At 40.2% G+C, this 23,367-nt stretch overlaps 1 protein-coding gene across 1 annotated transcript; it reads left to right on the forward strand.

The window, feature by feature from the left end:
* The first annotated feature begins 16,470 nt into the window (after positions 1 to 16,470).
* Positions 16,471 to 20,780, forward strand: LOC139642692 (glutamine amidotransferase-like class 1 domain-containing protein 3, mitochondrial). The gene is made up of 6 exons (XM_071517646.1): positions 16,471 to 16,519; positions 18,139 to 18,246; positions 19,268 to 19,411; positions 19,582 to 19,674; positions 19,922 to 20,078; positions 20,652 to 20,780. The coding sequence occupies exons 2-6, from the start codon at positions 18,179 to 18,181 to the stop codon at positions 20,778 to 20,780; spliced, it is 591 nt and encodes a 196-aa protein (XP_071373747.1). The 5' UTR covers positions 16,471 to 16,519; positions 18,139 to 18,178.
* The last annotated feature ends 2,587 nt before the right edge of the window (positions 20,781 to 23,367 follow it).

The following is a 23,367-nucleotide window of genomic DNA, read 5'->3' on the forward strand; positions in this document are numbered from 1 at the left end:
CACTGTCAATTATTGAGAGACACTCCACAGAAGAATAAGACCACAGAAGAATAATTGTCCCACACCTGTGCAGACAGAATGGGCGGAGCATTATCTATTTAAGATAATTTTTGTAAGAATTGTTTAAAATACTTTTGACAAAGGTCCAGAGGGACTGAAACGTTAGTATGATCAATAAATTGTGATGCTGAGCAAGAGCAGTTTGTGGGATCTTCTTTTCTCAAGACTGAAACATAATACCCCTATATTGGCTGAGCACATGCATGCAAATTTTCAGTGCACTGAGGCGACTAGATGAGTGGCTAAGCCAATAAAGCCCTGTTAGAGGGCTCCGCCTGTGACCATAGAACTAGAGTTACAAGACGTAACCGTTGTTTTTCCTCTCTGCTCTCTCAATAACTATGTTGGCATTAGAAAGAAACACAACTAAGTTTGGGAGAGCAATGGAACAAAAACCTGATTGTAATGTTGACTGGAGAAAACTGATGGATAAAACGAGACACCGTATTAATACTGGAGAAGGTTTTGATCAGTGGAGAAAAGTAAAGTTAGAGAAAGCATTTTGTACTGATGCAGACATAGCATTTTTCCTACTTGAATAGTAAATTAGCTTGCTAGTTGAAAATTCTAGTAAATGACGTGCCGATGGGTGAACTACCTGAAACAACTGCAACTTAGGCCGTCAGTCAAATGAAGGGGCGGGAACTTCCACTTCCTTTTCAAGCGGCTGCACTGAGATCCTTGTAAACATTAAAAATGAATACTCTGGGCATTAAATTTATTCAACATAGTCATTGAGGTCTAACAACATACTTTATGTCTGTACAAGTGAAATTATGAATGTAAACAAATCCATGTTGTTTATATAGAAAACTCTGTTGTTCATCTTTAAGTCCTTGGTTGACTAAGGATGCAATCACACCTACAGTTTGGTCCAAACCCTAGTTGAAAAGTTTACTTTGTAACATTTTTGTATTCGGTTCGTTTAGGTTCACACTGCCCAAATGCAAGCGGACCAGGGCTTGTAAACAAAAGTCACATGGACTCACAAGTAGCTTGTTTTGGTCATCCCACGAGATTATACATTTTGGCATCCCGGGAGTGGGAGAGTCAAAACAAATCCAAAACATTAACTACAGACTTGTCTGTGCTCGCCATAATTTACCATCCCTGGTCTTCATACCAGGTAAGAACACGTGAAGAAAAGGACACACTGAGACCTATTGGTCAGGAAGTCCACCAGCCAGCCCACATTGTTGAGGTCCAGGATTGGAATTTCATCATTTTAGGGGCAAGGCCATTCGGCCTTCGGTGTCACAAAGTTTTTTAGGGCACAAAGGCCACATGCTAGGGCACAAAGGCCATTGAGTGAAATAAGAGGATTTGGAGCCTAGAAATATTAATCGAAGATATGAATGTTGTTTTGTTTTGAAAACATGGGGTCTTCAGCTTTCAGAATCTGTAAACCAATTGTATGTTGTCCAAACTATGTCTAAGTATTTTAACAATAAAGTCGTACAAATATAAACTTCGTAAATATAAGAGCAAGTTGTGATTAAAACATCCGGGATAATTTTCTCGTCAGTCTACAATAACATGCTTGCTTGGTATCGCTGGAAACTAGAAATTCCGAGCTTTCCAATGACCCTAAACGCACCACGATTGGAACGATACAACGTCCGCCATTTCCGGGGAAACGTAGCAGTCAAACTTCACATTTTATAGTCACACTGACAAAAATCTATGTTCTTGCCAAAATATTTCACCAAGGCTTATGTTATTTTCACCAAAAACGGAAGATTTTAATTACTTATGTCTCTACCGTAAGTTTGTTTTTGACTCACAGCAATCTTCCGGGGATTTTCACCAGCCATTTCAGTCCAGACAGACTGGAGCTCTATGGTGGGAGCTCTGGCTCTTCATCGCCATCTGGTGGCCGTATCGAAGTAAGTTACTAACATATTAAAAACAGAGAGGTTTGATTTGGTTAAACACTAAATAAGTCAGCTATCTATCTATCGTTAACTAGCTAGCTTGCTTACCTGCATATAGTCCCTCTCAGTTGCACTCCTGTTCTCTTGATATTCTGAAATGAATTCAATATAGCCTGCTAGTGGCTTTGATGCGATGTGATGCTGGCGCACGCATGCGAGCAGCCAATCCAAGCTACAAGGACTGCTGCAGTTCTAAGAGACCACTGACGCTTTTAAAGCAACCTCAAGATTTTGACAGTAGCAGGGCACAAATGCCATGGTGGCCGTAGGGGCATATGGGCATCATGGCGGCCATGGCCGCCGTGGCCGCCGTGAAATTCCTACCCTGTTGAGGTCTAAACCAAGATGTGACATCAATTTCTCCGGCTGCGGGGATAGATAGTGTTGGAAGCAGAGGAGAAGTCTGTCAACAACATCCTAGCGTGGGATTACAGGCCCTCCAGATGTTGGTAGAGTAGATGCAATAAGGTAAGTATCATCCTCAACTCCTCTGCCAGCCTGATAAGCAAATTACATAGGATCCAGAGTGTGCCTAAGTTCACACAAAATATGTTCCTTGAAAGTTTTTTAAAGGTTTTCATAACCAAAGATGTTAAGGCAATTGGTCTGAAATCATCCCAGTGGTTAGGGTTAGGGTTCTAGGGCTCTTTTTTTTGCAACAGGAACAACAATAGCCTGTTTCCACAGCTTGGGTACTCTCTGAACCTCAAGAGACCTCATAAAGATGAAGTGGAATATGCCACTGAGCTGTTCAGAGGAGGATTTGAGTATTCTCCTACAAATTTTATCAGGACCTGCTCTTCCTTGCTTTTGTCCACTTCTCAGCTACATCCTGCACAGTGAAGTTTATACTGGGAGGAGCTACGGTATTTCTTGCGTACCTCATTTATCTCTTTACTGAAATCATGGCAGTCAAAGCGAAGATAAAAACCATTGAGCTCATTTGCAAGATGAATATCAGAATTAAAACCATTCAATCTGATAGATCGACTACCTGAGTGGTCATGTGGCTCAGTCTTGACCCTCATGCCCCTCCAAGCACACCTAGGATTACTGCCGCTCATCTGGGTTTCAATTTTATATTTGTACCTCTGCTTTGCCTTTTGGATTTCTGATTTAGCTTCTTTCTAGCTTCCCTCACAGCATTCAAATTACCCTCCTGGAAAGCAGGACTGCTGTCTATCAGATGTCAATATTCATCTTTATACCTATAAAAGCCTATTCATCAACGGTTGAACAACAAACAACATACTCAGGTTGTTTCCTGTAGTTGGTACGATTCCGTTCTTACTTGTAACAAACCACACCACAGTCCGCTAGGAAACGGACTGAGATTTGCTTTTTCAGCCGTCTCGGTGTGGTTACTTGGTGCGCACCCGAGTTCGACTGGTTCTCACCTACCCAAATGAACTGGACTAAAGGAGGAAATGCTCTGTAGTTTGCTTGAAGCGGTCCAAACATTCTTGGTGTGAACATTCCCTAACTGACAACACTCTTACAGACCGGATCCTCTAAATTTCAGAGATATTTTGATTGAACTTCAAGTAATGATTTTTACAACTCTGTTGTTCAACATTAAGCAAGAGTTACATCATGTGTTGAAGTGAGGAGGCTACATCATGTGTTTGTTTGAACTTGTGTTTTTCTTAACACCTCTGATTGGAATGATACCTCTGAGGTTGGATTTGTCATCTCACACTATTAGCAGAGGTGTGAACAGACTCCTTTGGTAGAGAGACGCACTACACAGCCATTAAGCTTAACTGAATGTTTGTTTTGTTCAGTGCTTGGAAGCAAATCCAGTCTCATAGGTATTGGTAAGTCAGGCAGGGTTTGTGTATGCGCACGTTTGTGTGCATGTGTGTGTGTTTGTACGGGACTACAGCCATCACATGTGCGAGGCCGTAATAAGGCCATTTATAATTTTATGATAGATGGGAATAAAACCATCAGTATTCATACATTACATGTTTCTAATCTAAATTTCCTCAAGAGGTTGCATGTAATGGCCTTTATGATCTGATGCAGCAGTAGTATGGTGGTAATGAAGAAGTGATTGTACTCTCATTTATCATCTCTGGTCCATGATCCAATAGTAATCAGGCTGGTAGGAGGCCATACTAAATGATGTATATGGGGTAAACAAACACTTTACAGCCAGGAACATAAATGAAAGATGCCATCTCCTGTCCTGCAACACAAATCCAAGCTCAAAAAAACCCCCAAAACATTAAATTCTTAAAATATAAAACATTATTACTGCTGTCATCATGCAGGTACCAACAAAAGGTCCTGAGACCCAAGCTGGGTCCTGACCTACAGTCTGTGAAGCCAGACTCAACATCAGTGGTTCCCATTGGTGCTGAGGAACACAATGGTTCAAACAAAATCTGAATAGCAATTTACCAATTTGTCACAAAAGCCTGATCAGACAAGGTGTAAACAGCCATGGGGAAGGATTATATAATGAAGAATCATTTCACCAAAAAACAAATCAGATATATTTTAACAACATTAATAATAATAATAATAATAAATTTAGCCACAAGCGGCGGTCCAAGCACAATTTGATAAGACAGACAGATAGACAAAACATTACAGAAGGTAGAAAGACACACACAAAAAGTGACACGTTGTGAAGTTCGGACATGCAGTCTAACACCACCTTTTGTGTTGTCAAGTTAACCTTTTCATACGGTCATTTGTCCAAAGATTAGAAACTTAAGACATTACGCTTAATTATCACAAGCTTAGCGGTGTGAGGTGATAGCTTTACCCATGGGATTTGAACCTGCGATCTTTTGCATTGCAGACCTATGCATTAACCATTAGGCTACTGAGTCCACAGGACGGCTCTCGAGGGAACACCAAAAAATAGGGCCAAGTAATGAGACTGTCCAAGCTATAGGCTATTTAGAGCCTTAGAGATTTGAACTATGGTCAACTATGGTTACAATACCACCAAATGTTGCATGCTACCTCAGAGTTGACCTGTGCACATATGTACCAAATCTGTTTAAGGCAGGCCAACAACTTCCTGACTTATGGCAATTTTTGTATATTAGGCCTTGCCTACAAATTTTGAAAGCCAGTTGTAGCAAAATGGTATGGACTATCAAAAAACTGCTTGATAACTTTTGTGCAGGACAGTCCAGACATGCTGTGAGCGAAAATTGGTGAAGATTGGACAAAATATGTAGGAGAAGGAGCGAAAAAACTGTTTTGGACAAAATTCAACATGGCGGAAAACCTTGTGGGCTGAAATGGGAGTGGCTCATATGGATAGATGCAACATGGCCCAAGGAATCCAGCAATCAAGGAATTTTGTTCCTATGATCTACAGTCACCGAGTTATGGCCTTTTAAAATTTGAAATACTGATATAGCGCCCCCTATAGGTGAAATGACACCAATTTTTGTATATTGGCTCAGAGTACATGCACACGTGTACCAAGTTTGGTTACCATAGGACAATGCGTTCCTGAGTTATGGCGATTTTTGTGAAATAGGCCCCACCCATGACAGTTGACCAAACTTTGGAAGTCGATTATATGAAAATGGTGTGGAATATCAAAAAACTGCTCAATAACTTTTGTGCAGGACAGTCCAGACATGCTGTGTGGCAAATTTGGTGAAGATTGGACAAAATTTGTAGGAGAAGTAGCGAAAAAACAGTTTTGGACACAATTCAAAATGGCGGAAAATCTAGTTAGGCAGAAATGGGCTAAGCCTGTATGGATGGATGCAGAATGAACCAAGGAATCCAGGGAAAGTGGAATTTTGATTGTGGCCCATACGGTTCAGAAGTTATAGGCCAAGACGTAAAGTTGCTTGCTATAGCGCCACCATGAGGCCAATTGACGTGGATTTCATAATCTGAGTAGCGGCTGAGACTTTGGACCTATTTGCCAAGTTTGGTCGCTGTAGCTCTTACGGTTTCTGAGATCCAGATACTTTTAGGGCAGAAGAAGAAGAAGAAGAAGAAGAAGAGTCCGAACAAAAACAATAGGGTTCCCAGCACTACGTGCTTGGACCCCTAATGATAATAATAAATATAGCCGCATGGGGGGGGTTCAAGTCAAGGATGGAGGAGGTGCAGGAGGTGGGATGACCTCTTGGTCTGGCTCTTGGTTTGGGCTGCTAGGAGCATCTGTCCCTGAATAGCCCGCAGTATCTCCCAAGACCTGACAATACATGATAACAATACAAATAACAGTCTCAAATCCTAAAACCGTTGTATCTATAAAGTCACCATGACTAGGTAACTAGCTTACAGTATTCTAGCTAGCTAACGTTAGCTATGGCTGAACAATCCATTGGGCTACCTAGCTAGCTAGGTTACCTTACAACACTCACTGAACATTGTTCCTCAATGAAAATTATTGTATTGCACTATTTGGAAGTTACCAAACGTTAGTAACAATGACTTACCATACACATTTCACGTTTCCAATGAGCTGATTCTGTGCTGGCTCTATCAGCAATGTTCCCGCCGGTAACGTGAGTGACAGAGGCTGCAGCTGATGGTACTGAAGAAGGAGCCGTGTGAACTGATGGGACCGCACCAGTTATCAGTCTGACACAATCCCTGTTTCGACATCCCATCCTGAACTCCATCATATCCCCGGTGACATAATCCTCCTGTCTAAAATGAGCCCTGCACACGACTGTGTTTTTCGTTACCGATGCAGCAGTGAAGTCCCGTCTCCTCACCTGTACAAATCGCACCCAAGCACGAAAGCTAGCGCCATTCCTTTTCCTGTTGGGAAAAGTGTGAACTCTATGTCCTGACAGGCTAGAGTTTGTGCAGCCTGCACAAACACAATAGTTCACCATTATGAACAGCGGTAAAACTGAAATTGGCTAAAACAACCGACCGACCGACCGACTTACTGACAGGCTGACTTACTGACTTACTTACTGACTGACTGAAAGACAACTGATCTGACTCACTACCAACCTACTACTGCGCAGTTCGCTGTGGCAGGGTCAGGGAAACCCACTCCCTTATGTTACGTCACTGGCCGAGATATGAAAAAAATGACCTTTTTTGGGCGTGTGGCTTAGAATGCCATCTTTTTCTCCTATTTCTGCCCTTGGGGCTTGTAAAAAAGTAGATTTTTTTTAATAAGTTTAAAATCATGAGCTAATCACGAGCCCAAAAATGTTAATTCATTAAGAAATCCAACCTGCACGATGGTCTTTAAGTATACAATTAGACTACTTCAATCATAATTTGGTTTTTGATGGTGGGGTTATTCTTTAGTTATTTAGGGTTAGCCCAATTGTAAACCAAGAGTTTTTAAACTTAAGAAATGTTTGGGTTTTTTTTGCTCTACATTGTTATTTCAAAATTGATTTGACATTTTCAATTCCAAATTCTATGCAAAGTACTCTGTTATATCAAAGTGACAAGGAAATTATATTTTTAATAAAACTGCATGCCCCCTACCTTTCTATTTGTTATGCCACCTCAGCATTAATTGATTCATGGACATTAAATGGGGATTTCTGCAGTCAGAAACAGCCTACGTCATCCTCTTAAACATTTTGCTACATTATTAATTATTATTTACAGAGATTTCACTATTCACAAGTGTGTTTTTAGTGCCAGCCTCTAGGAGCTTTTATTATGAAAAGGAAATGTGCATCGCCGACAAAACAGGTTTTGGCCAGTTTCGCGAAACTGCAAAGTTCCACTGTCCGACCCATTTAGGCCACCATATTCTCAGGGGCGTTTCTTGTACTGACGTAGCCGGTGGGGGGTGTTTCTTGTCGGTGGGGGCATGTCTTGTAGCGAGTCAACAGGCTGCAGCTAGACCCTTCTTGTGAGAAGAGGGACAAGAAGAATTCCTCTCCTCTCATTTCCTGCCCTTTGATCTCTTCTCCATTTCTCCCTTCTTCTTGCCTCCTCTCCTCCTTCCTACCCTTCCCACCCTTCCCATCTCTCACTCCTCTTTCTCTCCCCTTCTCCTCTATCCTCTACATGTTCAAAAGAGGGGAGGGTGTTGTACCTGAACTCACTGGGGGAGCCTTCATCTGAACTTAAAATATGCCAACAAAGAACCAGGTAAGTAAAAGGGAAGTACATTGCCTTGTCAAGTCTTCAGAATGCATACGTATTTGGAAAACTGTTTCCTGTGTTAATATTTCACAGGCTGTTCATGGAATTACAAGGCCATCAACTACCACAGTGGAGATGCCAAACACTTCCTCAGCCACAGCAGATGGATGGCACATCATGTAGTGTCTTTGTGTGCAAGGTGGGATGCTGGATAGGAAGATGAGTTATCCATTTCATTTAAATGAGAATTTTGAGTTTAACAAATCCATTTTACAGTTTGCTGAGTTTGTCCACCTGCTTTGGGTGTTATCAGCCGATTAAATGGCCGTTATCAGTCGTTATCAGGACCATAGATATGAGGTAGTATGGCCCTACTCTACCTCCTAGTTGGCTCAGTAGGCTGTTATCATCTATTGGTAAGCTGGATCACCGCAGGGACAGGCTACGTTGGTCTGCGTCCACGTCACGTGACTGTCAAGTTTCTCTCTGCGGCAAAAAAAAAAATGGCTGACATTCCTTTTATTCTCAGTGGAAAATGCAATATTTTAAGATAGTTTCGGCGTTAAAATGCGTTTTAATAACATTTCTAGCGAGAAATGTGCATTTTATTTTATAGCTATTTTGGAAAAATGCATAAAAGTCTACGCAAAGGATTTAAGGGCGTTTAGAATGTTTGAAACGCCTGCGTTCACAGAGTTAGCACAGACAATATTGGACACAGGAGCAACAGATGGCCAGTCTGATGTGAAGGACCTTCATCCCTCTGGTGTGACGGTATCTTGTTTCACACAGAAGTCTTTAAAACAAGAATGTGATACGAGGTGGAATACTAAACTGGAGATGATCGATTCTGTGCTTGGTGGATTTGAAGACATTCAGTCCATTTTGCTTGAACGAGAGATGCATTGCATGAATCTCATATCCAAGGACATGCTTCAGCTGCTTGTGCGATTCCTGCAGTCTTTCAAGCAGGCTACCGAAGAGCTCAGTGGCTCAAACTACCCTACGATCAACTTGGTGGCCCTCTGGAAAACCACGCTGATGAACCATCCAAACCGAACCAAATCACCCCAGCCGATCCAGTACCCCTCAAGATACTGAAACGCAGGTGAGATGTAGCCTAATATCTCTCTTCTAATTTCTAACTCATTCCTAATTTATTCACCGTTTGCTATAGTTATTTAGTCAGGGTTCTAGTTATAATCTGAGCTTTGTGAGGGTCTCTAAAATAACTAACGTTGGGGGCAGAGATAAAGAGAGAGAGACTTCACTGCTCATTATGTGGTCCAACACTTTCACACACACACACACACACACACACACACACAGCAACCCACTTTGCACACAACAAACAACGCTGTCCATGGTTCTGAAACAACAGCTATAAGCGATAGTCACATGTATCTCGGCCAATGTTGTTTTTGCTATTTTTCTGTAGATGCATAAAGCTTAAACAGAGGGGGCAAAAAATATATACATACAATAGCCTAGTAAAAAGTAAAAGCCATCCACTTGGTGGTGAAGAGCAGCCATACTGTCATTCACGAGAGAATATGGTGCGTAGTTCTTTTGGAAAACATGTTTCTTTTAGCCTATTTATCTCGTTAACGTAAATAAAAAATGAAAAATGCATTATTTGTGATTAAAATAATGGTTGTTGGTAATGTATTAGCGACCCCCAGATGTATGATTTCACTGCTTTCATGGGAGCTCAGACCCCTCCTTATGGAAGCTCAGCTCCCACTGGCTCCCACATAACTCGAACCCTGTATTTAGTGTTGTGTTATTTGATTATTTAATTCATTCTATTCTGTTCTATTCTATTCTGTTCAATAGGTGTGCGGGACTTCTGATTGAACAGGTAGTTTTGGGACACCACGAAAAGCTAGGTGTGCTGCTCTGGCCGAAATTCAAGCAGCTTCGGATGTTCACCTTGGAGGAGAGGGAGGACATATATGAAAGAGCACGTAGAGAGGTGGCCACAAGCATCATAGTTGTATTCTGTTTTAGGGTGAAATTTCCCTATATTTCTCACTTACCAAAATTACCATATCTCCCAGCAGCAGGAAGAGGAAGATGAAGAGGTGATCGCCGGGCCAGCACCGCCACCAGCACCAGCGCCGCTCTTCAGCCAGTGGGCTGACATCCAGGATGCCGACTTCGACACAGGGCCCGACGAAGTGGAACGATATTTGCAGCACAAGGCCACAATGCCAAATGATAGAGACATCCTTGCCTTTTGGAAACTGGACTGGCAAGAAAAATCCTTTGCGTGCCGGCATCGCGTGTGAGTCGTGAGTCGGCCTTCAGCATCTCTGGCCGCACGTTGGAGAATCGTCCGACCTGCCTCAGCACCGCAAATGTAAATGCCTTGCTGTTCCTGAACAGCAACATGTGAACAAGATGGTAAGATAGCTGAAAGAGAAGATAGGCTATTGTCTGATGGTTGCTAACGTTTCTTTTTTTTGTAGGCAAAGTGTTATGTATGTATATCTTACACCTAAAAGTGGTGCTCTATTTACAAGAGCTGTTTTTTGTAGCCTATTTGTTTTGTTTATTCGTTATAAAAATTTTTCCAGACGAGGCTATATTATTTTCATTAATGCAAGTATTTATTTGTTTGTTTTTATTTATTTGTTTTATTGTTATATTAACAAAAGTTTCTGTTCCGGCTATTGTATAGCCATCAATAAAAGTTTCTTTGTTGATGTGTATTGCGTGGTTTTGTAGGGGGGAATCAGAGAAGGATACGGTAAACTCAGGTAGGTAGGTAGCATACTTTATTGATCCCCAAGGGGAAATTAAGGCTCACATCACAACAACAACAACAAAATAAGTGACAATAGAATAAAATAAAATAAAAATAGACATCTGAAACATTATTAAACATTATTAAACAGTAAGATGGGTAAGAACAGTCCAGTAACATCCCCCAGCGACCAATTTATCGCACCCGCTTCGGGTGTTATCAGCCGATTAAATGGCCGTTATCAGTCGTTATCAGGACCATAGATATGAGGTAGTATGGCCCTACTCTACCTCCTAGTTGGCTCAGTAGACTGTTATCATCTATTGGTAAGCTGGATCACTGCAGGGACTGGCTACGTTGGTCTGCGTCCACGTCACGTGACTGTCAAGTTTCTCTCTGCGGCGAAAAAAAAGATGGCTGACATTCCTTTTATTCTCAGTGGAAAATGCAATATTTTAAGATGGTTTCGGCATTAAAATACGTTTTGATAACATTTCTAGCAAGAAATGTGCATTTTATTTTCCTAATCTTCGTTCAGTGAATGTATGATGTTTAGTTTGTTAGTTATTACGAAGATTCATTCAGGCTTTTTTACCGTTGCTATGGCCGTTGCTATGGACGCTGCTATCGCTGAAACCACAGTTGCAGTTCTTCCAGTTTGCAAAGTGGTCGTAAAAAGATATATCTACTGAATATATCAAATACCTAGTACAGCCAAACTAGTAATTACACTGCATCTAGGTGATCTATGTTAAGAAAAAGTAAAGATGTTGGTTTATTTCAGATATTTTAGACAAAACAGAAGTCGAACGCACCAAGTCCACCCGCAATGCCCTTCCGTGAGTCACGTCATCCAACGTGTCGACTCCTGTTTTGGCTAAAATATCTGAAATAAACCAACATCTTTACTTTTTCTTAACATAGATCATCTAGATGCAGTGTAATTACTAGTTCGGCTGTACTAGATATTTGATATATTCAGTAGATATATATTTTTACAACCCTACATTTACAACCCTACTTTGCAAACCGGAAGAACTACAACTCTGGGCCGATTTGTATCATGCTGCATGGCGCGGCTCTAGGGAATTGTACTTTCTAAAAAATATTAGTGTTTTTCCTAGAATTGGAAGTTGTAAATACTGAATTGAGAATACACTGAGGAGTTTAAGGGGATGGTAAACACATTTGTGTAATCAGATTTTAAATATCTAATTGTTAAATGGGTGAAAATTAATTTTAACCATATTTTACCCATATTTGACAGCGCCCCCAGTTGTTGACTATACCCACATGAGAGCTGAGGTCAAGAGCTCTCTATAACAGCTGGTCCCATGTCTGTCACCCCTTTTGTTGCTGAATTATAAGCCTTCAAACATACACAGAGGTCAAGGTTCAAAGGTCAGTATTTCAAAGCAGGAGCCATGTAGAATCTTCATACTGACATATGTTACTCTCCAGGTCGAGACCTTTCCAACGATGTATTTGGTTTAGCTCTACGACAAAGAAACACAAAGCTTCATTTTATATATTGGGCCTTCAGAGTGCTCTGTGAAACTAGGCCTGGGATGGCTTGTGTCACTGCAGGAACGCAAAACTGACCAATAGAAACAATGTACTGCAACTATTGTTTTAATCATCCATTTAACATGCGATTTAATTTCCTTGTCACTTAGCCTGTTGTAGCTACATAGCTGCTAGATTCCATTGGAGTCTCACAAGTGTCACCTACTGGACAAACTGTAGAACGGCACATTGGCAAGTCTTTCTGTTATTTTGATCTTCTTTTATTAGGCTACCATATGTTGTATCCGACGTGATAAACGTTTTTTAACAGTAGAACGGCATTTTTTGTAGCAATTTTAATTACCGGATTTCTCGGGTCCATAAAAGACCCGAGACCCGGGACCCGTCTCGAGTCTCTCCCCTCTTGGACATGCACCGGGTCGGGTCTGTATCTCTATCTCGGGCAAAAACGGGTCGGTATATATATATATTTAAAAATTATCGGGTCCAATCGGATCTCGGAACAAATTTCCCGGGTCCATTAGGGTTCGGGTCCGTCATTTTGGACCTGTGAAGACCTCTAATCTGAACCATGTATTCAAGTAGAATAACCGTTTGTTGTACAAAATGGGTTAAAAGGAGTAAACTAGGTCAACAGTAAAATCTGGTTTCAGGTTGTAATTAAGGTTTAAAACCCAAACCTTATCATGTGTCTCAATTTCAACATCATTGGGCTTTTGGGGAATGAAAGCTGTTCCCATGTCGGTGCTGTTTTTTCAGCTCTTTGTGGGACAATGGCCAAAACCCCTGTCCTACATGTGAAATGTATTTTATAGATTTAAATGTAGGCTAAACATATGTATTTTGCAACCAAATCAATTTGAATATTAAGAGGATGTTACATTAGTTTCACCCTCTGTGATTGTCCCTTTCTGTTTTGTATGGGAATCCAGTGCCATGCCTGTACCCAAGTAGGTGTTTTGTACATTGCAGTCGTGGTTCATCTATCATTATATTTGTGTTGTATCATAGCTAAGGCAGTTATAAGGTTTTCACCTGAGTTCAATTTCCACAAGTAATATTCCTTTATAGAATCTTTACATTCTTACACTGTTAGATGGTCTGTGGTCCAAATATTTAACCTATAAGATATCACTTTATTAATCCCCTTGGGGAAATTCGGGAAATTTATATTAATTTAACTGATTATAATTGTTCAACTAAATATGCACTATATCCAAATATACACTACTTTATACAACAGTGAGGTGGGAACTAGGGCTGAACAATTAGGCTAATCAAAATTTTATCGAAATTGCAATATGGTCTACTGCAATTTTCAAATCGCAGGAGGCGCAATATTTGTCAAAGGCAAAATGTGTGTCAAAATACCATTTTAAATGAAATATTGTGGTGCTGCAGAGATGTCCTGGCCTACACATCATATTCTACAGACTTAAGAAAACATCTTTGTTTGGTACAGATCCCCGCAGAAATCACACCATAATCGTTTTTCAATGAAAATGAGAATAATGATGTCAAAATTATCATTCCCACTAATATCGCAAATCATATCGCAATTGCAATATCAGTCAAAATAATTGCAATTAGATATTTTTTCAAAATCAGCCCTAGTGGGAACACACCCTTAGTGAAAAGGAGTTGAATGTAATTGGTACATTTCATTTTCACGTGAAAAAGCCTATACTGGCATTTTACATGAGTTTCTTAGACGCGTGATAGGCCAACCACTCATTCACCAATGTTCAAAAGTATTGACCTCATCTTAACACACTACCGACCTCACTGTACAACAAAACACAAAGACAGAAACACAAATAGGATTTGCAGGTAGAGGAAATAGTCCATGAGCCAAGACCCCAAAATTGACCCACAATAATAAAATGGGTGGGCAATTTCTAGTTTGCTTTTTTGACTTGCTACACATCTCTAGTTCACAATTTGGTATGATAGCCATTGCAGACTGGTAGCTTAGTGATGGTTATCATGCGTTGAATATATGGACCCCTGTAGCGGAAACCCATTGACTGTATATGGTGCCTGTTTCGTACTATCGTGTTTGTCAACTGCTTGTTGACTACTCAGGCTGTCTAAATCAATCCAATACATTCTTAAGATATTTAAGAACTGAAAAAATGGTATAATTGGCTACCCAGATAAAATATGAGGCTGCTACAACCTTCTTTTTTAACATTTTGCATAGGCGGAAATTACATTTTAATTTTTCTCTTCTATATCTATTCACACCAGAGTAATTACATAATATTTACATTCTTTTGAATTCTCAAAAGTCTTACCTTTCACCAGGTACCAGGTTTATGCAAGTAGCCCTTATAGTTTTGGAGATATACCCATTTTTATGTGTATGGTGTTTCAGGCGGAATGTCCATAAAACATGAAAAGTTTATTTATATCAAGATCCCTATGCCTATGGTAATAATAACCATATGATTCACCTGCAAGATTGATGTTTCTGAATTTAAGGAAAATGATAACATACTCATGAAACAAAAAAAAAAAAAAGAAAGGGCACAGTGCCTCAGTGGCCTAAGGAGCTGGCATTAGGAGTGGGCCACATGAGTGCAAGGTCATGGGTCCAAATCCAGCACATGACTATTGTTGCATGTTATCCCCATCTTTCCTATCTCACTTGAATGAAACCTTCCTATTAAAACAAAAATGTCTGAAACATAATGTTTGCAAAAATTCAGTCAAGCAGGTCAGATAATGGCAGATAGTTGTAGTCAGATATAGCTCTATTTATCTGTAAAGTCAGGAATTCATTCATATTTTATTCATGTGTTTCTCCAATCTGTTATATTTAGGACAATATATCACATTAATCCTATGAAATGTAATGTTGTTTTTGAACTGGAATTCAAAACCTAAATACACTTTTGGACTCTTTCCCTTTACATGGCATGCACAGAAATATTGTCTTATTTTTTCATGGCCACTGAATATGACAAGCATCCATGGGGAACATCCTTGTACAGTGAGCCTGTAGTAAACAGTGTCTTTGTGCACAGATGACACCTGGCGGCTGAAATAGGTACTACAACAGGAGGCAGCGCTGTACAGCAGTGATTCTCAACCTTTTTCATATCAAGGACCCCTAATTTAGTCCACATTAGAGCCACGGACCCACATTTGATGAGATCTGGTATCTCAAATCCAAATCTGAGAATATATTTGTTGTTAGATATGATTTTGTCCGGACTATCTATATTGTAGGTAGAGAGAAAACAGTGAAACTATGATCAAAACAGTCATTCTGCTACATTCTCTAACTGTGTTAACTTATTGTAAATGTAATAATGGTGATGTTTTACGATTCATCAGTTTTCTGGGGACCCCCTGGAACCCCCTCAAGGACCCCGGACCCCATAAAGATCATCCTATTATTCTGTCTTGTATTAATTTACAAAAAAAAAGAAAGAAAAAAAGCCATGACACCCAAATGAAAACCACTCAGACAAGCCACACAAAGGTGAGATTTTATACTTTATTGCAAATATTTTCAAACAAAATGTTTTACTCATGTAAGAGAAGAGTGTTCGAGGACGACAGAAAGCTTGTCAGAATGGCAAACTTCGGTCTGGAAACCTTGCCTAACGATGTGATAGCTAATGGGACAAAGGATTGGGAGGGAACGACCCGGGACTGACATCCACACAGTGTGATGTCAGTCCCAAGGGGGATAGACTTTTTTTGAGTCATTGGTAGACGCTCTTCAATTCGGCATACATCCAATTCACCAGGCAGCACTTGCTTTGATAAAACTTAAAACTTTTATATTTTGTTCACCTGTTAGTTACGATCTTCTACCAAAATGCACCGTTACGGACGATAACTGTTAGTGAACACCGTTAACCACTTGTAAAAGTTGACATTTTATTGAAATAAGTGCTGCTTGTTGATTGCATGCCCAATTTAAGAGTGTTTCCTGTTATATCAGAAATGATCTTAAGTCATAACTTAGTTTAGGGGTGTATATGCCTTTTCCTGTTAAGCAAGGCCAAATTAGATTGCCAGTTTTTTATTGTGGTTTGTCGTGACATTCCCCTCTTACATACCAGGCGGCAGCCTGCAAGCTGTCTGTCTTTGACTGTTTTGCATTAACGGTGACAGGTGCTGTCAGGCTGTGGGGTGTTTGATGGCACAGAGAGATACATGAAGCGTCAGTGTGAGCTCTCTTACTTTGTTATGTTCCCTTTGTGGTTGTCTTATCCTTCCATGAACATTTACTCAGTAACCTATCACATATTGTAGCTCATAGGCCTAGAGTGCATTGACTATTCTATTCTATTAGGGCTGCAACTAACGATTATTTTCATTGTCGATTAATCTGTCGATTATTTTCTCGATTAATCGATTAGTTGTTTGGTCTATAAAATGTCAGAAAATGGTGAAAAATGTGGATCAGTGTTTCCCAAAGCCCAAGATGACGTCCTCAAATGTCTTGTTTTGTCCACAACCCAAAGATATTCAGTTTACTGTCATAGAGGAGGAAAGAAACAAGGCCGGCCCGAGGCATAAGCGAACTAAGCGCCTGCTTAGGGCCCCCAGGAGTGCTTGAAATGTTTTTTTTGTGTGATATATTATGTCAATGGTAATCATACAAAAATGCAATATTATGTTAACGGGCTGGCTAGCTAATACTACCGGTTTAATCAATTCCCGCTGCCTCTGACGGAGCTGGTGTCACATTCATGTCACTTTTGATGCACAGTCAGTCAGACTAACGTTAGGTTCCAGTCTTCTCCTCTGCGTCGATGCAGCAAAAAAGTAATGTCGTAAAAAAGGACATATCCTTCTGGAGCGGAGAAAAGAAAGAAGAAGAAAACAGAAGATGAGAAAAAACAGAAAGATAAAGGTATGTTTGCATTACAGGTGGGCGTCTGGGCGATATGGCAAAAATATCATATCACGATTTTTTTCAGGCAGGATCACGTTATCTTGTTACAGGTTCCTCTGTTCATTCTATGTAATTATTTAAGTATTTATTCAATTTATTTAATATTGTCTGTTTTTTACATTTGCATTTATTTTTTATATAAGAAGGAAACTTTACTGAAGGAGGTACTGTTTATCTAAGTTATTTGATTTTAATTGTAGTTGATTGTTGTTCTGCACTTTTGCACGTTGCAAATTTTTTAAACCAAAAGCAATTAAAGTGGTTAACTTGTTTACAGTAAATGCATTGTCTGCTGGTTTATTTTGTTACTTTTCAGTAGACCACTTCAGTATTCCACTTAGTACTGTATCACTTTGAATATTAAAGTGCAAATTAACACCAGATCATTCTTGTGAGTTTGCTACCTTTTAAGATTAAAAACCATAGAAGGGTAAAAACATGCCAGGCTGACATTGGTATGATGTAAGCAACACAGCTACAACTAATACAATTGATAATGGGTGTGTTAGATTTACAGAAGGTGTGTGAATGATCAAGCATTGACAATAGTCAATAGTATTGGCGGCGCCGAGGCGGTGGGGGGCCCCAAATCAAATTCTGCTTAGGGCCCCATAAAGACTTGGGCTGGCTCTGTAAAGAAACCAGAAAATATTCACATGTAAGAAGCTGAAATCAGAGAATTTTTACTTATTTTTCTTAAAAAATGACTCCAACCGATTAATCGATTATCAAAATAGTTGGCGATCAAATTAATAGTTGACAACTAATCGATTAATTGATTAATAGTTGCAGCTCTATATTCTATGCTATGCTATGCTATGCTATTCTATTCTATTCTATTCTATTCTATTCTATTCTATAGGCTGATGATTTTTTGTGTGTGTCAGGATCCTGGTGCACCTTAGCCGAGGTGGAGCTGAAGTTCAGATGTTTGCTCCTGATGTGTCCCAGATGCATGTGGTTGACCACAGCAAGGGCCAACCTGTTGAGTCCAGGTCAGACCCTGCTCTTTTCAGCTCTCTCTAAACTAACAGCATCACTTTGGTTGTTGCAACTTCAATTTCCAAGGGTGGAAATTAACTGAAATATTTCTCTCAAGTAGGAGTACTCTTACTTCAGTTACATTTTACTCAAATTGGATACTTGAAGTACTCACATGTTTTATTACACCAGAACAATCATTAATATTCTGCCCATGTTTCAATGTTGACGCCACACAAATTAACTAACCACCTGTTTTGGAGTGTCACAGATAATTTGGTGAGTCATCAGCCCAAGTATTGGGCATGGTGGGTGCAGTGTCTCTCTCTCTCTCTCTCTCTCTCTCTCTCTCTCTCTCTCTCTCTCTCTCTCTCTCTCTCTCTCTCTCTCTCTCTCTCTAGAAAGACACTGCACCCCCCAGTGACAACGTGAACTTAACCAGAACTGAACTTAAGTTTCACATACAATATAAGTTTAACTCATGAGTCCTTACAATAATCTGTCCAGGTAGGAATATAATGTAAGGTGTAGCCTAAATCACTCACTCACGGTTAAACGATGGCTGGTTAAACTGCAGCGAGTGTAGTAGCTCAGCAGCTACACCATTAGCTATAAACATTAGCGTGACCCCTAAACCCTCAATCAGATAATACTTTTCATACTAGCGTGTTTATTTGCAAGTGAAGGCTGGTTGCCTTTTCACAGCCATTTGTTCTTCATGAGATGGTAAACGGTACAGTGCTGGCAGTGCCCATATTACCCAGCGATTAGCCACAATATCAGCCGTCAATGGCGGAGATACACGGTCCAGCTCATGATAAAGAGCCTTTCTAAAAACACAGTTTTCAGTCCCGCTACTTATTACAGTGTTTTTCAACCAGAAAAAAAAGGCATTTGAGGATCATCAGCTCTTATCATTAGCGCAACTGTGTAGCTCCACCACATTTGACTAATAAAGTTAATTTGACTCAAGGGAGTACCTGACAGTGACACAATCCACCCAATCAAATTAATGTTTGCTCATCTTTCTACCAGGATTGTGTTGTCAGAGTCGGCACGTGTTGCCCGTGGCAACATTGGAGACTTGGCTAAGCTCAGTGTCAGCAACCATGATGCCATCATCTTCCCAAAGCAGAGTGGCCAAAAATCTGTAGGTGGAGCAGCTTTTATTTTCATTTTGTTTCTTTTACTGAGCCCACAGGTATGTGAAATGCTCCGTAAGGTATTGCACTGTAGCATTACTGCTTCATTCTCTTTAGTAATGGCATGCGAGTAGCCAACTGAGTGCTCATTTATGCAGCAATGCAATCAAAATCAGCTTTAATTGTGTTGTTTTGATTGCTTATTAGGTCAACATTTGCTGTGGATGGGCCAGACTGCAAAGTGAACAAAGATGTAGAGCGTGTTTTGAAGGACTTTCACAAAGCAGGTAACCCCCTTGGGTAAGTGACATGGAAGGAGGATTGTCAGTATTAAAGAGGTGGCCTGTCTCTGCAAATCACTGAACTATAAACGTTTCCATTCACTCATACTTGTTCCACTTAACATCAAGTCCTGTGATCAATGAAAGTTACAATTGCTTTCACCGTTATTTTACACCTGTTAGGTTCTTTTCTCATCCCTGCAGTATGAAGATAAAGGCAAGTTGTGAGGTGGATTGTGATGCTGACTTTCCTATGTTTTTGTCAGGCTATGCTGTATCTCCCCTGTCCTGGTGGCTAAACTTCTTCCAGGGGTAGAAGTCACAGTGGGCCATGAGGAGGAAGAAGGAGGCAAGTGGCCCTATGCTGGCACTGCCCAGGCTATCAAGTCTCTGGGGGCCAATCATTGTGTCAAGGACGTGACCATATCCTTTAACTTAAACTCAATGTTTCAATTTGGCTGATTGGATCAGATTTTTGGAATTGCAATTAAAGAAAACTCTTACAGTGTTAGATATCATCAGTCTGTGATGTTCAATGCATTCAAGAGTGGTGTTTTAGATAGCTGAAACTTTTTAGCCAAAGATGAAAAAGCTGTAAATTTTCAGCTATCAAAAACTCCATTGTAACTGTGCTGGAAATATCACAACGTGATGTCATGTTGTCTTCGTTTGGCCAGTTATCCACGAGAATAAGAAAAACTACACCACCAAACAACAAAAAATACAAGGTACAGTGCCACTAGCTGTTTTTTTATTTTAATGTTTTAGGGTGGATTCTTCCTTTAACATTGCTGCACTGTGTTACTGTCATGTACTGCCACAAAGGGTAGGAGTCAAGGTTATTTAAGATGCTCATAGTATTTTCCATGAAAGCATTGGGTGTGTTTTAACAGGCCCCACCTAATTTGAGCATGTCCTACAGGTAATGATGCTGATAATACATCAGGCGAGCTGTAACAGTTATTGTCTAAAAGATCCTTAACTGTTGTGCATCACGAGGCCCATGTGGACCTTAAGAACAAGGTTGTTACGTCTCCAGCATTCATGTGTGAAACTAAGCTGCACAGGATCTTTGATGGCATTGGGGCCATGGTCAACAATGTCCTGAAACTCGGTGGCAAGTGAGATCCACCTGTCCACTGTACATCCTACAGGTTAAAAGAAGCAACGTCATCTAACTTTGAACAGCATCACCACTAAACTCTGTCATACCTTTGTGTTTAGGTTGGTGTCTTCAGATCAAATTATGTTGATCTGCAGCTTCTTGAAGTAGTTGCAGAAATTGTCTTGAGGGCTATGTTATATTTATATATATATGTTATATTTCAGTACACAACAGACAATGAGAATCACACTTTCTATCGAGCTAGGCCTGTGTTTTACTGTGGAAACTAATCTATCAGAAATGTATTTCATTTTGACTGTTTAAGTAAGTAAGTAAGTAAAGTTTATTTGTATAGCACCTTTCACAGATACAGAATCACAAAGTGCTTTACAATATTACAAGTAGCAATAACAACAGACAGCACAGAGCCTACATATTAAAATAACAGCAACAACAGATAAAACAGGAACAGAGACACATATACAAGTACAGTATAAAGGACAAAAGTTGCAAAACACAGACGAGGAAATAAAACCAATAGGAGCAAATAAAATCAAATAGAACAAATGACTGCAGGCTAACCAAAAGCCTGTCTGAATAAAAAGCACTAGAGAAACAGAAGCACTGCCAGTTCCTGTGTTATACAGTAGAGGGCGCCACAGGACAAGCACCGGTGTTTAATGTCCACTGGCTCGGTGAAGCTAATGTTCATCATATGATGAATCAGTTCACCATTGTTTTTGTAGACACTGTAAATATTTCAAGCACAGAAGTGCTGTGTTTAAAATAAATTATTAATCTGTGATGAAAGGGTACTCCTGTATTTAGATGTGCTCCCCTTAAATTACAGAAGATTGTTGTTTGTGCCATAAAATGCTGTGGAATATCCTTGTTTGTTTGACCTCTTCTGCATGAGGGAACATTTTGGTATATGGGATTAGAATATTACCCTGACTCTTTACTATATGTGTATAGTATATGAGATCTGGAAGACCTTTGTGTGTGTGTCAATTATTCTCCCATGCCAAGTTTGCATTAACCCAATTCCAGTGGTGGAAAGTAACTAAGTACATTTACTCAAGTACTGTACTTAATACAATTTTGAGGTACTTGTACTTTACTTATCTTATTAGTATTTCCATTTTATGCTGCTTTGTACTTATACTCACTACATTTTAGAGGGAAATATTGTACTTTTTACTCCATTACATTTATTTCACAGCTATAGATACTAGTTACTTTTCAGATCAATATTTTATATTTAAAACATTTGATCATCTTTATAAAATAACTATAAAATAGCATTGTTATAGATTAGACTACCCAAAAGTATAGCTAAATTGTTAAGATTAGCTTCACGTTGACAACTTTAAAATGCTGCTTACATGTACATGTATGTCAATAAATCAGTATTAATATTCCAATAATTTATGAAAAATATAACTCTCCAAATGGGGACAGTTTGCATAATGAATACGTTTACTTTGATACTCTAAGTACATTTTGCTGCCAATATGTACTTTTACTTAAGTAAGATTTTGAATGCAGGACTTTTACTTGTAATGGAGTATCTTTACATTGTTGTATTGTTACTTTTACTTAAGTCAAAGATCTCAGTACTTCTTCCACCACTGCACACACACACAGTGGGTACTACACTGTCTGATATGCCCTTACTGGCTTTTGAATGATTTGTATAGCCACATATTCTCAATTGCAACTGATAAACACTGTTATAGATATTGGTGATGATATAATATTGGCATCGTAAATGTTTTCAGTAATCACCTCGCTGTGATTTGAATGTATAAACCGTTTGTTGGAATTGAAGTGGGAATGGAGCAACAGGGTAAAACAGGGCTAAGGATGGGAGGGAGAGAGGCGATGGGGAGTGGGGGGGGGGGGCGACATCAAGGGAGAGAGAGAGGGGAGAGAGAGGTAGAGGACTGGAGGGGGCAGGAGGTGGGGGGGGGGGGGGGGGGGGGAATGGAGTCAAGCTGCCGTCTGGCCTAATGTACCAGCAGTGTGATTGGCTGGGATTGCTGCCCCTGCATACCTGATACCGGGGCTCTGCTCTAATCGTCCTTTTCCTGTAGCTGGGCTCGGACAACGCTCCTTTCTCCTTTTATCTCCCCCTGCTCCGCTCCCAGCTCAGATCAGGTTGCTAAAAGAAAAAATGCCGACCGCCACCAACTCTCCCTTCTTAACCCCTTTTGCTCTCCCTCTCTCTCTCTCTCGCTCTCTCTCTCTCACTGCTGCTGCCACCACCCTCCTTTCTCTCCAACCCTTCTAACTCCCACCCCTTCTCTCTCTCCCTCTCTCCCTCTCTCTCTCTCTCTCCCTCTCTCTGAGTGTGATAGTAAGAACCTGTTTGGTCTCCATTCAGTGAAAATCCCCCCCCCCCCCACTCACCCACCCCCCCGTGCTTCCACACTCCTCCCTGGGAGCTGACACAAGATGGCTGCCAGGGGGATAACAAGGCAAGGAGCAGAGGCCTGCTGCAGGGAGACTGACAGTTCAGCAACTCAAATCTGAGAATATTTTTATTGTTAGATATGATTTTGTCCAGCATCCCATGACCATCTGTATTGTAGGTAGAGAGATAAC

Source organism: Centroberyx affinis, unplaced genomic scaffold (genome assembly GCF_046629955.1).
Source record: "Centroberyx affinis isolate AG114_WGS23_722 - 3 ecotype Tasmania unplaced genomic scaffold, CSIRO-AGI_Caff_v1 ptg000506l_1, whole genome shotgun sequence".
Classification (NCBI taxonomy): domain Eukaryota; kingdom Metazoa; phylum Chordata; class Actinopteri; order Beryciformes; family Berycidae; genus Centroberyx; species Centroberyx affinis.